Genomic DNA, 26,216 nt, shown 5'->3' on the forward strand with positions numbered 1-26,216 from the left:
ACTTTGCTTTATGTGCTCAGTTGTGAACCTAATCCCAATGAAAATGCTATCCAAAAACGCTATCACACTGCTGCCCCACTATAACAATAACAGCAGCAAATAAATATCAAATAAACAGCAGTAACAACAGTGCTATTTTTAAAACAACAGTGGTAATTCGGGGCTTAATGAGTACCTACTATGTGCTGGGGACAGTGCGAAGCATTTTAAAGACATAAACTCATCCAGTAAATAATGAGAATGAGTGATGAATATGTACTTAGCACAGTGTCACTTTATCCACTTATGAGTCTCAGTTTTCCCATCTGTAAAATGGGGATAATTCCCATTTCAGGGCTTTAAAGATTAAAGAAAATTACACCTTATCTTAGGGACATGCTGTAGTTAGTGCTTCTAACATTTTAACAACAAAACACAATGGCAGGGGAAAGTGAAAGTGAAGTCCCTCAGTCGTGTCCAACTCTTTCCAACCCCATGGACAGAAGTAGCCTGCCCCTTAATCCACACTCCTTTCTATCTACTGTGCCATTCATTCCCCTGAGTAAAAAAAATACTCAAAACAAACAAAATGAACAAAAACCTGTCTTCATATACTGATACCACTTCTTCACTCCACATTTATTTTTAGCTTTCGCCCGGATGCCTCCAGGGTTTCCTTCATAGCTCAGTTGGTAAAGAATCTGCCTGCAATGCAAGAGACCAGGTTCAATCTCTGGGTTGGGAAGATTCCCTGAGAAGGAGGTATCAACATACTCCAGCATTCTTGCCTGGAGAATCCCATGGACAGAGGAGGCTGGCAGGCTACAGTCCATGGGGATCGCAAGAGTTGGACACAACTTAGCAGCTAAACCACCACCACCACCGATGCTCCCGTCGAAACCAGGACGAGGCTCACAAAGGACCCTCTTACTTGTGAAGACCAATGGACAGCGCAGCAGCACCAGACTTCTCACTGTTTTGTCCTTCTGGAGGAGGGCACGGCAGCCCACTCCAGTATTCTTGCCTGGAGAACCCCCATGGACAGAGGAGCCTGGCAGGCTGCAGCCCGTGGGGTCGCACAGTCAGACACGACTGAAACAGCTTCGCACATGCAGATCTGACAAGCCCATGTGAATGTCTCTCACATACCTTAAACTGTGTGTCCCAAGCAGAACTCAAGTGCTCTCAAGTCTGAGTTTCCATCTTGGGAACTGGCATCACCATTTACCTTGTTGTTCAAGACTGAAACCTCAGAGTGGTTCTTGACGTCCCCCTTTCTCTCACTGCCTCTCTTCCCCAATCATATCCCCTGTCAAGCTCTGTTTCTTCAATTTCCATGATGCTTAAAATTCACTTTTCCATCTCTATTTCTGCTATCCTGACTTGGGCCATAAGTCATCATAGCCTGGGCACCCACTACCTCTGAACCACCTTGAGGAGCTTTCTAACTTTTTTCCACTTCCACTTAATTTTCCACAGGCCGGTAGAGTTGTTTTTGGAAAATGTGTAACAATGCTGCCCCACTTGTTCACTTTTTAGATCTTTTAAAATTTCCTCATAGCATTTCACATCATTTATTGATCTGTTTGTGTTGGTTGTGTTTGCCTCTATCACTAAGCTCCAGGAAAGCAGGAGCCAGGTTTTTCTCTCTAACCATACAGAATACAGCAGCACTGGGACTCAAACAATCAGTTATTAAGTATCAGACATTTGGGCAAAATCGTGTTAGATGCTGGTGAGTCCTAAGAAACATAAAGACGGGAAGAGGATATGAAGAGTTGAGGAAAAGAAGCTTGTTAATTTTTAAACAGGGGAGCTGGGTGGCACTGAAGTAAAAACCTGAAGGACACAAAGGAACGAAAATACTATCTAGGGAAAGGCATATTATGACATGCCAAGGCCCTAAGGAGGGAGCATGCCCTACACGTTTGAGCAAAGCAAGTATGGAGGAGGCTCAGGAACTAAGGAGAGCAAGTCAGATGAGATGGGGTGGGGGTGGGTTCAGATCATGCTGGGGCTTGGCGCCACAGTCAGGGACATAATGGGTTTTAAGCCGGGACTAGCAGTGACTGAAAAACTTCACGAGGACACACATAGCGTGACTTATGTTTTCACTAGGTAGTTTGGCTGGTGTGCTCAGCATAGTCCAGGCAATACAGGATGAGAATCTGGCTCAGGGTGTTAGCAGTGGAGATTGTAGATGAAAATATTCCTTCAAAGCTGGTACAGGAAAAGTAGAGTTGACATCAATGATGAAATAAGAATTTGCATTTTAAGGCAAAACAAGAAACACTTTCACACAGAACTTTTTCTCTGTCTTCTGGCGTCCCCCCGCCCCTCTGGGGTGCAACGTGCGTCTGCACTGTGTTAGCCAGACCTCTCCAGCAGCAGCAGTACTTGCTCAAACATAAAGATCACTTTCTCTCCTTCCGGCCTCTACTTAGAAGACAGCATTCCTTTCTCGATTCTGAAAGGGGTCATGATGACCCAGCACCTGACTTGTAAGTGCAGACATCTCTGGTGAGCTTTATTGTACTTGTTCAGTCGCCAAGTCGTGTCTGACTTCGCGACCCCATGGACTGCAGCACACCAGGCTTCCCTGTCTCTCACCATCTTCTGAAGTTTGCCCAATGTCCATTGCTGAGCTTTATGTACAATGCCAATGTTATCACTCCCCTTAAAAATGGTGACTGGAGCTGAAGAGTGGTCAGACCTGGGGAGATGTTGGGCTGTAACGAAGTTCAAACTTAAATACTTAACTTATAACCTTAGTAATGTTACTAACTATATTACTTGCATTCATGCCTGTTTACGGTTATTGGTTCTGGCACTACCAAACGTGTCTGAATCTCCAATTAAACTGATTAAGCCACTTGAAATGATTGACCCAATATATAGTTATATAAGATCGATGACTGTAACAGTATAACTTTTTCTTGTGGGAAGAAGCAACAAGAGGGAACCATTTCCTGGACACAAGACAGAGGCCCAGAGGCTTTTGGTTACTATTGACAGGACTTAGTTCAGTAACAGTACATTGAATGGCTTAACTTGAAAATCCTCATTTGACCTGAGAACAAGCATTCCCAGTCCCATGGGACAAATTGGTAGCAAAATGCCTCCCAAACTTTGGTCTAAATTAAGAGCGAAAGGGAAAAGACTGTAAAATAACAAATACTGCCCAACCAGTTGTTTGAAAATTTAGTCACTAGCCACTGTGGGCGCTGACCTACAATACACCCTGGAAGGAATTTGGGGTAAGGGGGGGCGGGGCACACTCTGAAAATTGGCAAAACTGGCCTTGAGACAGTCACCTGTTTTCAGGAGAAATTTTTTATGAACCTGGATTCTTGCATCTTTTCATACTTAGAAACTCACTAAACACACCTGTTCTTGAGACTAGAGATCTTCTACTGAGTACTTTACTGCACCTGCCTCCTTAGCCAGAATCACATATACACCGGCTTCCCCTGTATCTCTTCAGGACAGTGCTTCAGAGCTCTCTGAGAGGCTGTCTCCCAGGCTCTAATTCTCAGTTTGTCTTCAATAAAATTTTCCATCTCTTTCTTAGATTGACTACTATTTGTCACTGACACCAACAACTAAGAGAAGTCTTAAATTAGGTTATGATACAGAGAATTAATCTTTAAAATAGTTCCTATATTTCAGAGTAAGAAATACTCTAGAGAAATATTTAAAAGTAAGGAATCTCTATTAGTATTAAGATGTCTATACGTGAAGTTTGGTAGACAAATTATGGAAATAACCTAAATTTCTAACGGATGAGAAATACTTAATGTAGTGTAATATTCTAGTAACATTAAAAATAACTATATGGACTATGCTAGTATAGGAAAGTGAACAAAAAAACTGAGTTAACATACAGAAAACAAACATATATTGAATACAATTTGTTTAATTATATAAAAATATTTCCACACAAAAGGCCCCAAATTGCCATGGTCTTGTCATAACTCTTGTGAAACAGTTGTTTCTAAGTAAAAATAGTCCCTTGGGTTTTATTAACGTCAAACTTGAAAGTTCATTTCAACTTTTTTACAAAGTGCTTAGTTAAGTATTTACTTTGGGGGTCTTTCAGCTTATAGTACTTTCCTGATGTCATAATAAGAATATGACATCAAAAAACATACAAGGCATTTTCCCAGAAAACTTTGTTGGCTAAGAGTTCAACTTGAAAGTAAGAACAGTCGAACCAACTCAATCCTTTAATTCAGGAAGCTGCTGCTAAGTCGCTTCAGTCGTGTCCGACTCTGTGCGACCCCATAGATGGCAGCCCACCAGGCTCCCCCGTCCCTGGGATTCTCCAGGCAAGAACACTGGAGTGGGATGCCATTTTCTTCTCCAATGCATGAAAGTGAAAAGTGAAAGTGAAGTCGCTCAGTCGTGTCCGACTCTTAGCGACCCCATGGACTGCAGCCTACCAGCCTCCTCCGTCCATGGGATTTTCCAGGCAAGAGTACCGGAGTGGGTTGCCATTGCCTTCTCCAATTCAGGAAGCTAGTTAAATGCTAATAAAATTTTACACCTGGTCCTTAAGGTAGATCTAATTAAGTTCAGTATTTGAACAGATCAGATTTCAGGAATAAAGTTACTACTTTCCGGAAATGGATGACTGCCGGCAAAACAGCGCTCTCCGAAGCTGCTATAGTAATATATTTTATTTTCTCAGTCCTACCTCCACCAGTAGCACGCTCTGAAAAACCATGAACAACCAGAAGCCAGACATCGGTTCTGTTTATAGGTTCATTACATGACATTTTTCAGGATATCAAGCCTGGAGCATCCGGGTAAAAACAGGCTACCTTAGATGGACAGGATGGCAGAAAAAAGGGTAGGGGGCTGATGGTGCGGGACCCTCTTACCTCCAGTTTCTGTAGTTCCCACACGCAGAGGGGAACCGCAACCACTATGGACAACAGGTAGAGAACCACCGCTAAAGGTCGAATCCACTGTCTCCAGTTCCTCCAGGTACAAGTGCAAGGCATGTTTCCGCATAAATCAGCTCCGAGTAGGAAGGAAAAGAAGCTCGAAGTAGATGGTAACGCGGAGCCCTGTTCTTGGGCTGTTTTTTCGTCTCGCATATTACGGAAAAAGAGCCGACAAGCGACTCTATCAGCAGCTTGAACCGCCTCCTCGGCCCACGCTGTGCTTACTGTTGCTGCTGCCACAAACGCGGCCGTTCACGGGGCTACCGGGGAGCAGTGCGGGCAACATTCTTTCTTCCCCACAAAGCATCGACCCAGTTCTTCCGCGGTGGAATCCCCGGCAGAGCCGCTGCCCTCACCTGGGGATCGCCCAGAGCTCCGCCGGCACCATGGCCTCGAGGGGAGCGGCGCCGAACGGGACCAGCCTGGAAAGACCCTGCCCTCAGTTCCTTTCTGCCCCGCGGCTGCCGGCCTGCTCGCTCTTTTCTTGGGTGGTGGCGTCCCTTCCCTGCGGCGGCTGCAGGCGTCAGTGATGATTCCGCGGATAGATAACAGACGAGAACGCCAACCCACCAGCCTCAGGATTTCTTCACTTGTTCTTTCGGGACATTCCCCCAAGGCGGAACCCAAGGCCAAACCAGGGCTTCCGTTTCCGCCCTCGCTGTCTGAGGTTGGAGATTCGAGGACTGCGCAAGATAGGCCCGCCCCATCCGGCTCACTTCTCGTTCTGTGATTGGTCATTTTTCGGGGGCGGGGCTTCTAGGCATGTACCTAGCTACCTCCGTGGAAGAAGTCGAAATGTTCGGAAGTTGTGGAGTTGCTCCCGGCTGGCTCAGTGGCCTAGGAAGATTCTGCAAGCTGTACAAGTTTTTTGAAAACATTTGAGGAACTCCTACTACACTGTTCTGCTGACTGTATTCCAGCTTTAAGAAAGGCTGTGTAAGAAGCCATTACCTTAGAGCTGAACCTTTCTCTGACCCAAAGATCTGCGATTCTCCCTGGGAGTGGATAGGGGAGTCCGCTGGAATAAGAGGAAATGGGAAACGTCCGCCTAGTTTTGTGTCAATTGCTAAAATCTGGGGGTGGAGCCACTTAGTTATTTCGGTATCCTCTGAAAGAACATTCTAGGGATAGCTTAATTTTAGAAGCCGTACTGAATATCTTTTCCGCATTTGGAACTTGGTAAAAACTGGCATATATTTAAGTTTCAAAAGGTTTACGTTACTGCTGACAAAGAAGTTTTACGTGCTCAAAGCTTTGAGGCAAACAATGGTGGGATCTTAAAGTCTAAACCAATAGAGCAAACAAATTATCTACTTCTCAATTGATACACAAATATGTCTTGTAGCTGTTATTTTCTGAGGGTCAGGCACTGTACTAAGCGCTTTTCTTACATTATATCAGTTGATCTGTGCAAAATTACTAAAAGGTAGGCAGTGTTCCATGTCACAGATGAGAAAACAGATTCAAGTATTTAAGGATAAAGTTTGAGGAACTCGTTGAACTTGTTAGTGGTAGAGCCAGGATTCTAACCTTGGTATCTGACTCAAGCATTGAATCTGCCCATACCTACCACCTGAGAATTTCTGATAATGACCATCTATGAACAAGAAGGCCTACAGTATTGAATATACCCAGCCTAGGATTCTGACAGAGGCACTGACAGAATGTCGTCTTCCCTAGTGTCATCTGTCCTTTTTACAACCTGGCCTCTTTTAATACAGACTGCTTTTTTAAGGAGAAATGGGCCTTTTGTTTGTTCTTCCTAAGCTAACCCATAAAATTGAAATCATTACTTTTAAATTTTCTGATCATTAAATTAATGCGTGCTCCATTGTTAAATTTTGGAAAATAGAAAAATAAAAGAAAAGTAACCCTTACAACCAAGTATAATCACTACTTACTTTTTTGGTACACAGTATAGTTGCCTTGGATACATAGATTGTCCCTGTGCCTTTCAGCTACAGTCATTGGCATCCATAGTAATCTTTCCCATTCTTTCTCTTGGACAAATCTTTTTCACATAATTTGTGGAACTTTCCTTGATCCCCCCTTGCTCCTCATATGCTTATAGCGCTTGTTGTGTGTTATAAATCATTTCCTTATTTGTCTTTTAGATTGAATTTCTAGGAGCAAGCTGAAGTTCTAGAACTATTAGAATAAAGCAAGGGAGGGAGGGAAGGGACCGGAATGTCAGATGCACAGGTGGTTTCCACCCCAGTATGTGATCTGAGGTTCATCCACGGTGAAGTTTCTGCAGGTCAGCAGAAAAATGAGAAAAAAAAAATTTATGTAGTTTTTAATCTATTCTTTCTAAGGGATTATGCTTTATTTTGAAATTGTTCATTCTATTTTTCTTTCATGTGAGGATAGTAATAGAATAGTTGCTTTCTAAATATTTTTACTTTGGAAAATAAGAAGTTAGTAACTTTATTTGCTCCCATTTAGTTTACTTCTGAAATTATTCTTGGCCCTTGAAATCAGTGAGACAGGGAACGGCCTCTGATTTCAGCAACCATAGTGTTGGCCTGATCCTCATCTCCTTCCTTTACTTGCTATGTTTAGTTGCTCAGTTGTGTCCAACTCTTTGCAACCCCATGCACTGCAGCCTGCCAGGCTCCTCTGTCCATGGGATTCTCCAGGCAAGAACACTGGAGTAGGCTGGCAGTTTCTTCTCCTGACTTGGTATAGGTATTCTCTGTATTCTTTCTGGATATGATTTAGCCTAAGTTTGAGGGTGGATCTGAACTTGATTGTGTTTGAAAAGTAAATGGTTATGACTAGCAGGTGGTTCTAGGGTCAAAAGCAAGCTGTTAGTCATTCTTGATGCAGTGTACATAGAGAAAATGAATTTCTGCTGATATCTTACTGTGTCATATGAGAATAAGTAGGTGAAATTTTGCCATCCATGGAGGGTATGTTTGAATTAGTCTGATTTAATAGGTTAACAAAATTCGCTTTGAGGAATTCTGAGAGGTGCACATTGTTAAGCCCTTGGCCTGTATCCTCCCATTTCTCTATGTAAATATGTCTGTCATGGTTTTAAAATGTAGCTGCAATTTCTTTACTTGTCCCATAAAGATATAGACTCTCTATCCCGTCCCTTATGTATAGGTGGGGCATGGCTGATTGAACCACTAGAGTATAGTGAAAGGTGATCATAGTTATCATTTGACTTCAGGGGCTAGGTCACTCCACCTTGTCTGTTGGAACACTTGTTTTCCGAACTCTCAGCCATCATCTAGAAGTCTGACTGCTAGAGGCTGATGTGCTCTGAAGAGCCAAATACTCATCAGAAGGTCCCCTGAAGGTATGCTGAGTGACAGTCACAGCTGAGCCCAGCCCTCCAGGTAGCCAGCCCAGGTGCCTGCCACACGAGTGGAGAAGCTGATTCTGGCTCCCAGAACTGGAGTCACCCATCAGCGTTTTGCATCTTTCAAGCTGAGGCACTAAACCTGTGGACCAGAGGAAGCCATTCCAGCTCTGCCTTACCCTGATTCCTGGCCTGAAGAACCCATAAGCTCAAGAGAACTAGGAGAAAGGCACAGACTGGGAGAAAAATTTGGAGAAGGCACATCTGTTAAGGACTGTGATCCAAAAATGTACAAAGAACTCTTAAAATGCAGCAGTAAGGAAACAAAAGCTTAATTAAAACATGGGCCAACCGCCTTCACAGAACTCACCCAAGAAGATATCCAGATGTCAAATAAGCGTAGTGGGAAGATGCTCCCCATCATATGTTATCTGAGAAATGCAACTTAAAACAACAATGACGTACCACCACATCCCTATTAAAGTGGCCAGAATCTGCAACTGACAACACCAAATGCCGCTGAGGTTTTCACAAATATGTGAACTCTCACACACTGCTAGTAGGAGTGAGAAATGGCACAGCTACTTTGGAAGACAGTTTGGTGGTTTCTTACAAAATGAAATACACTCTTACTATACGATCCACCAATCACACTCCTTATTGGTTATCCAGAGATAGTTGAAACCTTATGTCCACAAAAAAAAAAATAAATCTGCATATGGATGTTTATAGCACCGTTGTTCATAATTGCCCAAATTTGGAAGCAACCAAGATGTCTTTCAGTAGATAAACAGGTTAATAAACAGTGATACATTCAGACAATGGAATATTATTCAGCACTAAAAAAAATTGAGCTATCAAGCAATGAAAAGACATGGAGGAATCTTAAATTCATATTTCCAAGTAAAAGAAGCCAATCTGAAAAGCCTACATACTATATGATTCCAAGTGTATGACATTCTGGAGAAGGCAAAACTATGGAAACAATAAAAAGATGAATAATTGTCAGATGGGATCAGTAATTGCCAGATGAATAGGCAGAGCCCAGAGGGTTTTTAGAGCAGTGAAAATATTCTATATGATATGATAATGATGAATATATGTCATAATTTTGTCCAAACCCAGAAGGTGCAAAAACCAAGAGTGAACCCTAAGGTAAACTGTGGACTCTGGATGGTTAACTATGGTCTTTGGGTGATTATGATGTATCAGTTTAGATTCATCCTTGATGAACAATGTACCATTCAGGTGAATGATGCTGATGATGAGGGGAGGCCATGCATGTGTGGGAGTGGAGGGGATGTGGGAATTCTCTCTGTACATTTCTTTCCATGTTATTGTAAACCTAAAACTGCTCTAAAAAAATGAAGTGAAAAAAAGTCCACGAGTAAAATGAAATAGTTTTCCCTCACTGAGTTTAGGATTCTTTGTTGGATTTGTTCCAGTGAATCAATAACTGAAACAATATCTTTTGTCGATGTATGTATATACTCTCTACCTAGTCTGAAAGTGAGTATTGATTTTTATTTTTTTTTTCCTTTGAGCTGACGTGAGGACTAGAAAAATTGCCTCAGGCTTTTCTCCTTTAGGAATATGTTGCCTTCACAGTCTGAGATGGTGCCAACCAGTCCAAGAATTAAGTGAGTTTTAGGTTTAAATGTAACAAGAATGCAGAGGGGAGCTCAGGGGAGATCTCCGGCAGTATGCCTGATTTTGTAATGTGTCACTCCCCCAATACCACGCCTCTGCCCCAGCCAGATGGAAGGAAAATGGTTTATTCTGCAACCAGGTGAGTGGGGAAGAAGGTAAAAGTGGTATAGGCTGTAATACCAGACTTTGAAATCTGAACTTTGAGACCGAGTATTTTCACCCATTGTTTCAGCTTTACCCACCACATCTTTCAGGCTAAGTTTTACGCTTTGTTGCAGACACCATAATTAATTCATCTCTACCTCTCCTGTACCTCCCTACATCTCTTAACAGGTAAAGCTGTGGATACTTGTGCATATCACCCTGTCTTTACACCCTGTCTTTACATACATTCTACCTCATCTTAAAGAGACTCAAGTATTTTTTGATCCATAAATACTGTAGTTGCATTTATAAGTTTTGACAAGTACAACAAATATATTAAAATGAAATAGTAACATGTTCATGTTGAAATAAAAATGAAGTATAATTACAAAAATTATTTTCTGTCATTTTGTTCATTTCATTGAGTGGCTTCATTTCATGCAATGACTTAGAGCAAACTATAGTATGCGACCCAGTTGTGGCCAGCAGTCTGCTTCTGTATGACTCTGACCTAGAACAGTTTTTTCATTTCTTTTTTTTTTTTTTTGTGGTAAAATACACATAACATAAAATTTACCATTTTGACTCTTTTTAAGAGGCTGCAATTCAGTGGTGATCAGTACATTCACATTGTTGCACAACCGTCACCGCTGCCCACCTCTGGGATTTTTTCATCATGCCGCTGAAGTTCTGTGCTCATTAAACACTAAGTCTCCATTCCCCTTTGCCCCAGACCCTATGCTGCTAAAAGTGACCACTATTCTACTTTCTCCCTCTTTGAATTTGACTCCTCTGGGTATTGATACTGCATAGAAGTGGAGGCAGAGAATATTTGTCCTTTTATGTCTCACTTCGCTTAGCATAATGTTTTCAGGGTTCATCTGTGTTGTAGCACCTATCAGGATTTCCATCTTTTTTAAGGCTGAATGAGATTCCCCAGTGTTCACAGAAGCATTATTCACAACAAGCAAAAAGTTGAAACTAAAGTTCACAGCCACATTATTCAAAATCGGCAAAAAGTGAAAAGAATCCAATTGTCCGTTAGCAGATGAATGGATAAAGTGTGGTTTATACATACAATGGAATATTGGTTTTGTTCTCAAAGAGTTGGACACGGCTGAGCAGCTGAGCACTATTGCAGTGTTGCACTGTATGTATAAACCACATTTTGTATATACATTTGTTTGTCGAGGGACAATGGGGTTCTTTCCATTTTTTGCCCATTTTGAGTAATGCTGCTGTGAACACTGGTGTATATACCTGGAGGAGGAGGTATGGATATGACCCTTCTCTGCTGCTTTTGACCTTGATCAGAGAATCCTCCCTCCTATCCACTAACAGTGTCCAATACTGCTGTATACATTGGTGTACAGGGGAAATGGGAGATTGTCAGTTCAGTGGGGACAGAATTTCAGTTTTGCAAGATGTAAAGTGATCTGGAGGTTGCCTGGATAATGTGAATAGACTCACTTCTTTTTGGCTTTTACATTTTTAAAGTTGTAAAAAAAATATTTAGAAATATTTACTATCTGGCCTTTTATAGTAATAGTCTTCCAACTCCTAATTTAGAATAAATTTCAAAAAGTTTATAATGGGCTGTTATGAAGTTGCTGAATGAATCTCAACATAAAGTTCTGCCATATCTTCACGAGGAGTGTATTGAAATTTCAGCAGACTTTCTCACACTTAATATTTAGGGAACTGTGTAGTTCTGTCTCCAAATCAACATTGAAAAATCATGTTCTTGTTGTTGTTGTTGTTAGGATTTGTTTTTGTGTTTAAGTAAATCCAGGACACAAGGTTTTGGGTTTGTTTGTTTTTTTTTTTTTTGCCACACCATGTGGCTTGTGAGATCTTAAGCCACAAGATCTCACAAGTAGTTGTGGCTGTGAGTTCCCCAATCAGGAATAGAATCTGGGCCCCTGCAGTGAAAGTAGAAGGCCTAACCCTGGACTGCCAGGAAGTCCCAACAGTCCCTTTTTTTCGAGTCAGGTCAGATGAATGAAAAGGCCCCACCATGTGTAATTATGTAGAAACTAATTCTGACCCTAAGCCTGAGACTGGATGGTGGATACTTTTCTGATTCTACTCTGAGCAGGTTTAAATGTCCTTTAAACCTCAGTTTGTCCCTAAATCTTCTTGTTTCATTGCACCCTTACAACTTCGTAATTTTTTCATGGTGTTCTTACGGCCAATGAAATTTCTAATAGCTCCATTTATTAAGGAATTAAAGTCCAAACAACCTAATTGTAGACATTCATATAGTGTTTGACCAGATATCTCTCAAAAATTTAAACTCTCCCATCACTCTCCCAACTTTTTATTTTTGTATTTGTTGTTGTTTTTGTTTTGCTTTGTGGTCACCCAGCATTTGGCATTTAACTTCCCTGATCAGGGATCAAACCTGTGCCCCCTGCATAGCAGGTGTGGAGTCTTAACTACTACACTGCCTGGGAAGTCCCTAATTTTCATATTCTTGATCCAGTTTTATTCCATCAGTACATTAACTTTTATGTTGGCTTTTCTTTATAAAGGCTCTTTATTTAAACTACTGAAATATTTAAATAGCACATTTGCTGTCTTCTTCAAAAGCATGTTACTGGAATTACTGGATTAATGACTGTCAGGATCTCCAATTACCTCACAAGAAAGGTGATAAAGTATCTTAAAGTGAAAGTGAAAGTGACGTTGCTCAGTTGTGACAGACTCTTTGCAACCCCGTGGACCGTAGCCCACCAGGCTCCTCTGTCCATGGGATTCTCCAGGCAAGAATACTGGAGTGGGCTGCCATTTAAGCCAGCTGGTAATCCTTAGTGTGGTATATATTGTTGTTTGTTGCTCAAGCAAAGAAGACGCTGTAAATGGTGCAAACGACTTGCTTGGTAAATAATACATTACCTTGTCTATAAATTATTACTCATGAGACGAACTTTCCAGTAGCTCTATCTGATGGGGAAGTTTTCTTTTTTAATTGATTTTTTATTTTCAGACTGGTTTAAGTGACACTTGAATATCAAGTCACAGGCTAAAAGCAGTGTGAAAAGTTTTAATAATTTGAGATTCACAGCTAGATAATTTAGGAGATTTGGGAGGAGAAAAGGTGTGTTTGGTTAGGAAGAAGATTCTGTGTATTAGAGAAACACATTTTTTATGGAGACAGATTCTTTTAGGATTTAAGCAAAAATCCCCGTGTCATTTAGTGTACTTTAGATGCTCGACTGTGCTGATCCCCACAGAAAGAAGGCTTTCTTCGTGAGGTAAGGAGCACTCGTGGGAGGATTTTGCCCTAGGGTGGGAGAAGTTTCCTTTTTCACATGTGAGCAGAGCTCTCTGTGGAGCTTTAGTTTTACCTCTTGCTTTTCTCGTGTATTTCAGGCTATATTGGTTCCCTGTGTAAACTCGTGAGCCCATGTTCTGCACGATTTTATGTGGGTCGAACATAGGGGTGGGGTGAGAGTTGATTCCTCTCCTGCACTGTAGAGTGATACTCTGTGCATATTAGTTACTCAGTCTTGTCTTTCTCTTGGAGACCCATGGACTGTAGCTCGCCAGACTTACTGGAGTGGATAGTCATTCCCTTCTCCAGAGGATCTTCCGAACCCAGGAATTGCACCTGGGTGTCCCATGGTGCAGGCCAATTCTTTACCAACTGAGCCACCAGGGAAACCCTTATTCTTCCACGCATAGCTCTGTGCGGAGTTCACCAGGCTACGGCCTGTGTAATTGGTGCTTCTATTGATATTTTTGTATCCTCTTTACTTTGTGGATGTAGTACTAGACTTTTTTTGGTTTTATTCCTAGAGTGTAAACCTTATGATTTGTACCTTTCAATTTTCTCACTTGAAGAGAGGAAAACAGGGGTGCAGTGTCTATTTTTTCCCTTCTTCCTTGACACTCTTTCTAGGATCCTTGCTAAGTCAGGATATAAGAATCAAGCAAGTGTCCCAGAACTAAACTTTTCAATTTTCCTTATTCTCGGGAACCCTGGGTGTGTGGTCAGTGCCCCCAGGAAGGAAGACTTAGTACAAAAATACCTTCCCTGACATATTTTCTGTTGCTGCCATAACAAATGACCACAAAATTGGTGACTGATGTAGAAACATGAGGCTTCAGGATGCTGGGTCATCAGGTTAGGAGTCCTTGGGCTGTCAATAACTGTGAAGGGTCTGAGATTTCTACCCATTTGGAAGTGAACAGGTTGCCTGCTACAGTTTCATAGATACAGACAAAACCTGAGACATCTGCAACAGAGACAAAGGACTTTTCTATGAACAGCGCAGCAGGCAGTCAGAGCTTCGTATTTCATTGGTTCCTCTTGCCTCCCAAGTCACCCAGACGTATGCTGTTCTGGAAGGAGTTTGCAGCTGAGGAACGTGGAGCTTAGTAAACCCTCATCTTTTATAATCATCTGAAAGTAAACCCGTCAACCTTTGCCCTGGAGAGAGACATTGTCTTTATCTTCCTAGTCAGAAAACACATGTGTTCTTTGCCCTAACAGGGAATGGTATCTCTACCCTGGTGGCTCAGACAGTTAAGCGTCTGCCTACAATGTGGGAGACCCGGTTTCAATCCCTGGGTGGGAAAGACCCCCTGGAGAAGGAAATGGCAACCCACTCCAGTACTCTTGCCTGGAAAATCCCATGGATGGAGGAGCCTGGTAGGCTACAGTCCATGGGGTCGCAAAGAGTTGGACACGACTAAGCGACTTCACTTTCACTTTCACAAGGCTGTTTCAAAGTAGAAGTGTTAATCGCTCAGTCATCTGACTCTTTGCAACCCCATGGACTTATAGGAGACTGTAGCCCACCAGTCTCCACTGTCCATGAAATTATATATATAGAGAGAGCTAGATTTCATTGGGACCCGAAATACGGCGAACTATCCTTAGGCAAGGAGAAGCCAGAGGAAACTCTGGTGGAGGTCCATGGTATTCCAAATGTGCAAGCCTGTTTGCTATATGAATATCCTTGAAAAGATATTCCAGAACAAAAGCATACAGAAATGTCATGGAGAATTGTCTCCCAGTAAAGATGAAACAAAAACAATACCCAGCTGTGGATGTGACTGGTGATAGAAGCAAGGTCCTGTAAAGAGCAATATTGCATAGGAAGCTGGAATGTCAGGTCCATGAATCAAGGCAAATTGGAAGTGGTCAAACAAGAGATGGCAAGGGTGAATGTCAACATTCTAGGAATCAGCAAACTAAAATGGACTGGAATGGGTGAATTTAACTCAGATGACCATTATATCTACTACTGTGGGCAGGAATCCCTCAGAAGAAATGGAGTAGCCATCATGGTCAACAAAAGAGTCTGAAATGCAGTACTTGGATACAATCTCAAAAATGACAGAATGATCTCTGTTCGTCTCCAAGACAAATCATTCAATATCACGGTAATCCAAGTCTATGCCCCAACCAGTAATGCTGAAGAAGCTGAAGCTGAACAGTTCTATGAAGACCTACAAGACCTTTTAGAACTAACACCCCCAAAAGATGTCCTTTTCATTATAGGGGACTGGAATGCAAAAGTAGGAAGTCAAGAAACACTTGGAGTAACAGGCAAATTTGGCCTTCGAATGCGGAATGAAGCAGGGCAAAGACTAATAGAGTTTTGCCAAGAAAATGCACTGGTCATAACAAACACCCTCTTCCAACAACACAAGAGAAGACTCTACACGTGGACATCACCAGATGGTCAACACCAAAATCAGATTGATTATATTCTTTGCAGCCAAAGATGGAGAAGCTCTATACAGTCAAGAAAAACAAGACCAGGAGCTGACTGTGGCTCAGATCATGAACTCCTTATTGCCAAATTCAGACTGAAATTGAGGAAAGTAGGGAAAACCACTAGAGCACTCAGGTATGACCTAAATCAAATCCCTTATGATTATAGAGTGGAAGTGAGAAATAGATTTAAGGGCCTAGATCTGATAGATAGAGTGCCTGATGAACTATGGAATGAGGTTTGTGACATTGTATAGGAGACGGGGATCAAGACCATCCCCATGGAAAAGAAATGCAAAAAAGCAAAATGGCTGTCTGGGGAGGCCTTACAAATAGCTGTGAAAAGAAGAGAAGCAAAAAGCAAAGGAGAAAAGGAAAGATATAAGCATCTGAATGCAGAGTCCAAAGAATAGCAAGAAGAGATAAGAAAGCCTTCTTCAGCGATCAATGCAAAGAAATAGAGGAAAACAACAGAATGGGAAAGACTAGAGATCTCTTCAAGAAAATTAGAGATGCCAAGGGAACATTTCATGCAAAGATGGGCTCGATAAAGGACAGAAATGGTCTAGACCTAACAGAAGCAGAAGATATTAAGAAGAGGTGGCAAGAATACACAGAAGAACTGTACAAAAAAGATCTTCACGACCCAGATAATCATGATGGTGTGATCACTCATCTAGAGCCAGACATCCTGGAATGTGAAGTCAAGTGGGCCTTAGAAAGCATCACTATGAACAAAGCTAGTGGAGGTGATGGAATTCCAGTTGAGCTGTTTCAAACCCTGAAAGATGATGCTGTGAAAATGCTGCACTCAATATGCCAGCAAATTTGGAAAACTCAGCAGTGGCCACAGGACTGGAAAAGGTCAGTTTTCATTCTAATCCCAAAGAAAGGCAATGCCAAAGAATGCTCAAACCACTGCACAATTTCACTCATCTCACATGCTAGTAAAGTAATGCTCAAAATTCTCCAAGCCAGGCTTCAGCAGTACGTGAACCATGAACTTCCTGATGTTCAAGCTGGTTTTAGAAAAGGCAGGGGAACCAGAGATCAAATTGCCAACATCTGCTGGATCATGGAAAAAGCAAGAGAGTTCCAGAAAAACATCTATTTCTGCTTTATTGACTATGCCAAAGCCTTTGACTGTGTGGCTCACAATAAATTGTGGAAAATTCTGAAAGAGATGGGAATACCAGACCACCTGACCTGCCTCTTGAGAAATCTGTATGCAGGTTAGGAAGCAACAGTTAGAACTGGACATGGAACAACAGACGTTCCAAATAGGAAAAGGAGGACGTCAAGGCTGTATATTGTCACCCTGCTTATTTAACTTATATGCAGAGTACATCATGAGAAACGTTGGACTGGAAGAATCACAAGCTGTAATCAAGATTGCTGGGAGAAATATCAATAACCTCAGATATGCAGATGACACCACCCTTATGGCAGAAAGTGAAGAGGAACTAAAAAGCCTCTTGAAGAAAGTGAAAGAGGAGAGTGAAAAAGTTGTCTTAAAGCTCAACATTCAGAAAACAAAGATCATGGCATCCAGTCTCATCACTTCATGGGAAACAGATGGGGAAACAGTGGAAACAGTGTCAGACTTTATTTTGGGGGGCTCCAAAATCACTGCAGATGGTGACTGCAGCCATGAAATTAAAAGACGCTTACTCCTTGGAAGAAAAGTTATGACCAACCTAGATAGCATATTCAAAAGCAGAGACATTACTTTGCCGACTAAGGTCAGTCTAGTCAAGGCTATGGTTTTTCCTGTGGTCATGTATGGATGTGAGATTTGGACTGTGAAGAAGGCTGAGCGCCGAAGAATTGATGCATTTGAACTGTGGTGATGGAGAAGACTCTTGAGAGTCCCTTGGACTGCAAGGAGATCCAACCAGTCCATTCTAAAGGAGATCAGCCCTGGGATTTCTTTGGAAGGAATGATGCTAAAGCTGAAACTCCAGTACTTTGGCCACCTCATGCGAAGAGTTGACTCATTGGAAAAGACTCTGATGCTGGGAGGGATTGGGGGCAGGAGGAGAAGGGGATGACAGAGGATGAGATGTCTGTATGGCATCACTGACTCGATGGACGTGAATCTGAGTGAACTCTGGGAGTTGGTGATGGACAGGGAGGCCTGGTGTGCTGCGATTCATGGGGTCGCAAAGAGTCAGACATGACTGAGTGACTGAACTGAACTGAACAGAAAGATGAAACTTGAAGCAGGCAATGGCACCCCACTCCAGTACTCTTGCCTGGAAAATCGCATGGGCGGAGGAGCTTCGTAGGCTGCAGTCCATGAAGTCTCAAAGAATTGGACACGACTGAGCAACTTCCCTTTCACTTTTCACTTTCATGCATTGGAGAAGGAAATGGCAACCCACTCCAGTGTTCTTGCCTGGAGAATCTCAGGGACGGGGGAGCCTGGTGGGCTGCCATCTATGGGGTTGCACAGAGTTGGACACGACTGTAGTGACTTAGCAGCAGCATCAAAGATTAAACTGGATGACCAGGTGATTTGTATCACGAAAATTACACATTTGGTGAATGGAAGCCTGACTTGAGTAGACCTGATGGAATTACTTGCTTTCCCTCCCCAAGGCAGTTTTTAGACCTAGAACCATTTTAATAAAAGTGAGGCCACATACCCCTGAGGATGGTCTGAGATAATATTGAAGATACATTCCGTGAATCTTGTCTCAGATTTATCAACGGAAGTATACACAAGGTAAAGGGAAACAGTCACACCTTTTATTATTATCAAACAATTGTTTTGAATTAACACTAGTTGGCAAATGAAGAATCTAAGCTACTCCATTTTGTTAACAGAAAAACTCCATTTTGTAAGGTTCCAGGAAAAGAGCCTTTGGAAATCCCCTGACCTCACCCCACCACCCAGGAACCAATTGGACTCCAGACCTGAATCTCCTGACTTAGCGTTCAGGAACTTGTGGTCTACCTAGGTAATAGGGACCAATCAAAAACCAACACACAACCCTTCGAAAGAAAGTGACCAATCAGACGTCCCTCTGCCTAGAAATTCTTTTTTTTCTTGAACACTCCCTATACAAGCAATGTAATCCAAAACCCGGGGCTCCTCCCTATAGCCGCTGTGTCGGTAACATTGGGAGCCCCAGCTCGAGCTTGGTAATAAAAACTCTTTTGCATCAGATATTGGCTCCCTGGTGGTCATTGGGAGATTTCGTGACTTGGGCATAACAAAATAATTCTACATAATGATTACCGTTGTGCAATTCAGTCATGGTTGGTCAAACTAGATAATCTGAAGAGTGTTAAATGGAGGGACTTAAAAATTTTTTTTATTGGTGTATAGTTGATTTTTATGGATGTCTGTGGTGGCTCAGATGGTAAAGTGTCTGACTATAATGTGGGAGACCTGGGTTCGATCCCTGGGTTGGGAAGATCCTCTGGAGAAGGAAATGGCAACCCACTTGAGGACTCTTGCCTGGAAAATCCCATGGACTGAGGAGCGTGGTAGGTTACAGTCTGGGATCGCAGAGTCGGGCACAACTGAGCGACTTCACTTTCACTTTATAGTTGATTTACAATGTTGTGTTAGTTTCAGGTGTATAGCAAAGTGAATCAGTTATGCATATTATATATTCACCTTTTTTAGATTCTTTTCCCATGTAAGCTGTTACAGAGTATTGAGTTCCTTGTGCTATACAGTGGGTCCATATTAGTTATCTGTTACATATATAGCACTGTGTATATGACAGTCCCAATCTCCTGTTGTATCCCTCCCCTTCTCTTATCCTTTAGTAACCATAAGTTTGTTTTCTACATTTGTTACTCCATTCCTGTTTTGTAGGTAAGGTCATTTGAGCCTGTTTTGTAGATTCCACATCTAAGCGATATCATATAATAAGGTCTTTCTATGTCTCACTTACTTCACTCAGTGTGACAATCACTAGGTCCATGTTGCTGCAAATGGCATTATTTCATTCTTTTTTATAGCCCTAGTGTATGATGGCACCCTACTCCAGTACTCTTGCCTGGAAAATTTCATGGATGGAGGAGCCTGGAAGGCTGCAGTCCATGGGGTCATGAGGATCAGACACGACTGAGTGACTTCCCTTTCACTTTTCACTTTCATGCATTGGAGAAGGAAATGGCACCCCACTCCAGTGTTCTTGTCTGGAGAATCTCAGGGACGGGGGAGCCTGCTGGGCTGCTGTCTATGGGGTCGCACAGAGTCGGACATGACTGAAGTGACTTAGCAGCAGCAGCAGCAGTGCATGCTCAGTCATGTCTGACTCTTTGCAACCCCATGGACTGTACCCTTTCAGGCTCCTCTGTCTATGGGATTTTCCAGACAAGAATACTGGAGTGGGTTGCCATTTCCTCCTCCAGGGGATCTTCCTGACCTGGGGATCAAACTCGCATCTCCTGTGTCTCCTATGTTGTAGAGAGATTCTTTGCCACTTGAGCCACTGGGGAAGCCAGGCCAGAATACTTGAGTCAGTTGCCATTCCCTTCTCCAGGGGATCTTTCCAACCCAGGAGTCGAACCCAGGTCTCCCATATTGGAGGTGGACTCTTTACCAGCTGAGAAACCAGGGAAGCTCAAGAATACTAGAGTGGGTAGCCTATCCCTTCTCCTGCAGATCTTCCTGACCCAGGAATCAAACCAGGGTCTCCTGCATTGCAGGCAGATTCTTTACCATATGAGCTACTAGGGAAGCCCTTCTTTTTTATAGCTGAGGATTATTCCATTGTATACATGTTCTACATCTTTTTTTATCCATTCCCACTCCAGGGACTATTTACAAAGATTTGTTCAAGGAGCATAGAAACCCCTTGAGATGGTGCAGTAATACCAAAGAGGAGGATGAAGTTACTGGAACACAAAGGTGGGGAGGCTGTGTGGAAGGAATGGGTCATCTAAAAAGAGCTATGAGATATGTTTGATACGTATGTGCCATATATATATGATACATATATGTATCTAACTCTATGACTTTGCTGTACATGTTAAACTAACCCAACGTTGTAAATCAACTATAAATCACTTAAAAAAAGATTGACCAAAAAAGACATGATAATAATGAAGTGAATCAGCTGTGGCTTTCATAATATCCCTTGGAGTATAAAATAATTCAATTATTTTGAAAAACTAGTTGTTCCTTCTAAAATTACTTTACTTCCCTATAAAACTATAACCCAGCAAGTATTAGGATTTTATTCAAGATCAAAGAAGACATATTCACAAAGAAACACATATGTTGGCAGATACATAGATAAACGATTGTGATATGCTAGGAATACTACTTAGAATAAAGAGCAAATTCCAAATCCACCTTAAATGAATCTCAAAAATGCTGTCCCAGTGAGACTGGAAGGGAGCAGGGCACAACCTTTAAGAGAATGACATAGCCCCAGGACATGGCATAAACTAATTAGAACCAATTAGGTCCACAATGGTAAACTCAGCTTCCACTTGACCTTGAGCCTCAGCATGCGCTCACTGTAACACACCCCAGGTGCCATGATTCTAGTTGTTGTTGTTCAGTTGCTAAGTCATATGCAACCTGGTGCACTGCTTCACGCCAGGCTCCTCTGTCCTCTACTATCTCCTGGAGTTTGCTCAAATTCATGTCCTTTGAGTCAGCGATGCTGTCTAACCATTCCATCCTCTGCCACCCCCTTCTCCTTTTGCCTTCAATCTTTCCCAGCATCAGAGTCTTTTCCGATGAGTCAGCTCTTCACATCAGGTGGCCAGAGTATCGGAGCTTCCACATCAGTCCTTCCAATGAGTATTCAGGGTTGATTTCCTTTAGGATTGAGTGGTTTGATCTTCTTACAGTCTAAGGGATGCTCAAAGGTCTTCTGTAGCACCACAATTTGAAAGCATCAATTCTTCGGTGCTCAGCTTTCTTTATGGACCAACTCTCACATCTGTATATGACTACTGGAAAAACCATAGCTTTGACTATGTGGACAGTGACCACAAAGGGTCATAAAGTGATCCCATGGTAGGTGGCCCAGTTCCTGGAAATCCCCACCCCATCCCCAAAATAACTAGAATATTCCTTCTGCTCATTAGCCTAATTAATTACCCATGTCCATAAAATCTGACAACCGCATACCCTGGGGCCTCTTTCCTTCCAAGATGGCCCACACTCTGTCTATGGAGTGTGTTTCCTTCCTGAATTAACCTTCTTTCCTTTACTATGGCTTGCTGTTGAATTCTTCCCTGTGTGAAGTCAAAAATCCATACTTGGGGGCTGTCCCAGAGACTTGGACATTACCGGGGATCTGACCATCCTTTTGCATCTCACTCTTTTTCCTGCAACATCAGAAGGAGGTTAACATCTGAATGACAAGAGTTATGGCTGTCCCAAACCTGCTCCTCCATAAAAGCGATAAAAACCCTGGCCAACACTTGCCAAAATTACCTTTTCAGAATTCTGGATATTAACTAAAGGCTTGCAACAATCCTAGGAGTGCTTATTCAAGTAAAAATGGCAGAATCTTGCTAAGAGTTAAAAAAAAAAAGTTATGACTGTGGAGGGATGGTCCCTCCAAGGGGAGCAGAAACCATTAGTGCTGGACCACTAATTGACCACATGATCTTGCATTCATGTCCCTTATTGACCCAACCCAACTGAGAACCAGAGGACAAAGGAGCCTGTCGGTGTAGTCCAAGCACATGAGCCTCCTAGGGCACAGAATGCAGCAAAGAAGGTTAGAGGATGGATTTGGAGTGACACAGCCAACCCAGTGTAACATAACTTGTGGTCTCCAACTTCCAGGATCTAATGCCTGATGATCTGAGGTGGAGCTGAATTAATAATAATAGAAGCAGAGTGCACAATAAGGGTAACACCCTTGAATCATCCTGAAACCATTGCCTCTCCTTCCTGGTCTGCTGAAAAGTTGTCTTCCACGAAATCAGTCACTGGTGCCAAAAATGTTGGGGACTGCAGCAGAGAAGGCGCGTGAAATAATAGCTTAAAATATCCTGACTCCTCAACGTTTCCATTACTTGGCTAACTTTTTTATTATGAGAGGGAATGAACTGGAAATCCGATGTTTGGGACATGAGTCTGCCTACATTTCTTTGATAGTAAACAGTGCTGTTTATTTTCATTCCACTCCGATGTAAGTGCGCCAGTCACATCATTTTACCTGCTAGTGTCCTTCCGAAATGGGCTGATACTTCACTAGCATCACTCCTCTTTTACCTGCAGAGAGTGATTTGTGATAATTTTTTAATATGCCCTCAATTTTATGTGACCACTGAATTGGCCCGCTGCAGATTTGACCCAATTATTTCAGCCATCTTCACGTCTGATTCTCATCACTACAGGTCGAATGAACTGTGTGGCCATCTATATTGATAACGAAGGGACTTGCATGCAAATGATAGGATCAGCGGTGCTATAGCCTGGTCGTGCTGCATGGAAACACTCTTCTCAAGAATCAGTTTTTAAAAATCAGCAGAAGGAAAGATGCTGACCCTCTACAATTCTTTTCCATTTGAGTTTTCAGCTACACTGTCACCAGCATTTTTTTTTTATAGCTAATACAGTAGGACAGGTGTCCTGAAATAAGTGCCCTGTCTTTGGAAAGAGCAAATGGGTGACAATATCTAGATCTGAAGTTTACAGCAACACTGAACTGACCATACTGGTTATCCTCAGGGAGCCCAGAACTACATGACATATATTTTCTGAAAAGAGGTTGAAATCAAGCAGAGTGAGAGCAAAATTTGCAACTGAAGACTAGTTAAAATTTTATGCAAAAATATATGATACTGAAATGAGGAGTGATGGTTTAGTTTTTTTTTAATTATATTTAACCCTTAAAATCCCTAATAAAGAACTATCATGGTATATTACAACAGCTATATCTTTGTCATCATCACTAATGGCCTTATAAAAAATTTCAGCTTTAAGGGGGGAGCTATAGTTTCTTAATCAGATTATTTTGACTTTAGGAGATTTGTGTGTGTGTGTGTGTGTATGTACAGTTACAAATTGTTATATAGAGCAGGATTTTATTTTTGTTTTTTCCTCATAGATGGTTTGTAAAGCTAGACACTGTCTTATGGAAGCCTACTGATATGAACTCATATTTCTAATATTCATATTATTTATTTATTGCAAATATGTTATATATTGTTGTTGTTTAGTTTCGAAGTCATGTCCAACTCTTTTGAGACCCCATGGACTATAGCCTGCTTTTGTCCATGGAGCTCTTCGGACAAGAACCCTGGAGTGGGTTGCCATTTCCTTCTCCAGGGGGTCTTCCTGACCCAGCAATCAAACCTGCATCTCTTGCACTGTGGCAATTCTTTACCACTGAGCCATCTGGGAAATTGTCATATTATGTATTACATGTAAGTAACATAGAATAATATTTATTGAGGAGGCCACATCATCCAGTTTAGTGCTGACTGAAAGAAAAGGATTTCTCTAGTCTTAACTGGCAACACTTTCAAGAAGAGTTTTCAGTGTTACAACTTATTACCTCTCAGCTGCTTTTCTCATTACTTTTTTTTTTTTTTTAACTTTTGCTCAAGGGGAACTTGTAAGCAGATAGAGCAAGGAATCCCTGGGATGGGGTCAGGGGGAGGAGGACCAGACACAGTTTTATTAACATAAGAGAAGCTATTTTAGGCTGAAGTCATTTTGTGATCTAAGACAATTCTTGCCATTGTAGAAGAATAGACCTTAAGAATTAAAAGATTTTAAGGGAACCAAAAAAAATAAAAACAGTTAATAGCAGGCTAGGGAGATAACTGTACCAGGAGACAATATGTCAGTTGTAAAGACTCCCAATTCTGTTCCAAAAGTAGAGATTGGCATGAAGCACTTTCTTCAGCTGTTTATCAGAATTCAAACCACTCAACCACCAGATTAACTGGAACCTAAGGAATGATGCTGCTGACCTTTCTGACCCTCGTGACTCCAGTGAACCCATGCCTGGACTCTGTCAACCTGGTACCCTAGTTCTATACCGAATTCTCCTCTGCTTAAGCCCCTTGATGAATATGCATATATCACCCACACCCCTCATGAATATTCATGTATCCTTAGCTTACAGCCTCCTAAATCTTGTAAGAGACCATGATGACCCATAACCTACTGCTCACTAGATCATATAAACTGTGAATAATACATTTTTTAGAATATTTATTTATGTATTAATTGAAGGATAGTTGCTTTACGGAATTTTGTTGTTTTTTGTCAAACATCAGCATGAATCAGCCATAGGTATATGTATATTCCCTCCTTTTTGAACCTCCCTCCCATCTCCCTCCCCATCCCACCCTTTCTAGGTTGATAGAGAGCCCTTGTTTGAGTTTCCTGAGGAAACTTTTAAAACTTTTAAAAAGATGAGTATATCTTTTAATGTACAGCCCTCTGTCTCAAAAACTTATATAATTGCTTTGACCTCTGATGGACAGAGGCTGTTCCCAGGTTATAATCCTCAAATTGGTTCAAATAAAATTTTCCATCTCTTTCTTTGATCAACTGATTAATTTTTGTTGACAAGTGGAATAATATCTTTTATGATTCTCTGATACCTCTTATCCAGTCTGTACACTGTTGCTATTTACCCTTATTGAAGTATAGTTGATTTACAGTGTTCTGTTAGTTTGAAGTATACAGCAAAGGGATTCAGATATATAGAGTACCTTTGGCATGTAGCATCTAATTCCCTGACCAGGGCCTGAACCTGTACCCACTGCATTGGAAGTGTGGAGTCCTAACCACTGGACCACCAGGGATGTCCCTATAGTATCTTTCCTGACTGTTTGGGCCTCATTGATTATTCTTTATTCTGTATCTTTCATTTAGTAGTCAGAATATGCTGTCATAAAGAGTTGGTTATATTCTGTGCTTGTATTCTAAATACTCAATCAAATTTTAAAAGGCTAGGACTGTGTTTTATACACGGACTCTTTCTGTTATACCTGGTGCAGTGCCTTATAATAGCATGCTCAATAGATATTAGTTGTTGTTGAAATTCTGGAAGGAAAAGAAACAATAAACTTCCAAGCCATTGTTCCACTTTGCTTTGACCTTTCTCTCTAGTTGAAGGTTCTTAAGTCTGATAGAGCAGCAATAGCACTTTGCATGATTTTATCAAGAGTGGGTGTTTGTTCTGATTTGTTGTTGTTATTTAGTCGCTAAGTCATGTTCAACTCTTTTGGTGACCCAGTGGATGGTTGCCTGTCAGGCTTCTCTGCCCATGGGATTTCCCAGGCGAAAATACTGGAGTGGGTTGCCATTTCCTTCTCTGGTGGATCTTCCCAGTCCGGGGATTAAACCCACATGTCCTGCACTGCAGGCAAATTCTTTATCACTTGCTTTATTATAAGACATAGGTTGCAAAAAATAATAAGCTATTTGTATTGTAAGCTGAAAAGAATGAGAATCATAGAGTAGATCTGCAGCAATCTTCTTCTGAGGATGGCAAGAAAA

At 41.7% G+C, this 26,216-nt stretch overlaps 1 protein-coding gene across 1 annotated transcript in view; it reads right to left on the reverse strand.

Moving 5' to 3' along the window:
- TMEM184C (transmembrane protein 184C) overlaps positions 1-5,564 on the reverse strand; it is a 33,442-nt gene extending 27,878 nt beyond the window's left edge. The window contains exon 1 of the mRNA XM_040251359.1: positions 4,863-5,564. Coding sequence (XP_040107293.1) covers positions 4,863-5,081 — 219 coding nt within the window. The 5' untranslated portion in view covers positions 5,082-5,564. The remainder of the gene's footprint in view (positions 1-4,862) is intronic.
- Positions 5,565-26,216: the final 20,652 nt, after the last annotated feature.

This window comes from Oryx dammah, unplaced genomic scaffold, assembly GCF_014754425.2.
Source record: "Oryx dammah isolate SB20612 unplaced genomic scaffold, SCBI_Odam_1.1 HiC_scaffold_12, whole genome shotgun sequence".
Classification (NCBI taxonomy): Eukaryota; Metazoa; Chordata; class Mammalia; order Artiodactyla; family Bovidae; genus Oryx; species Oryx dammah.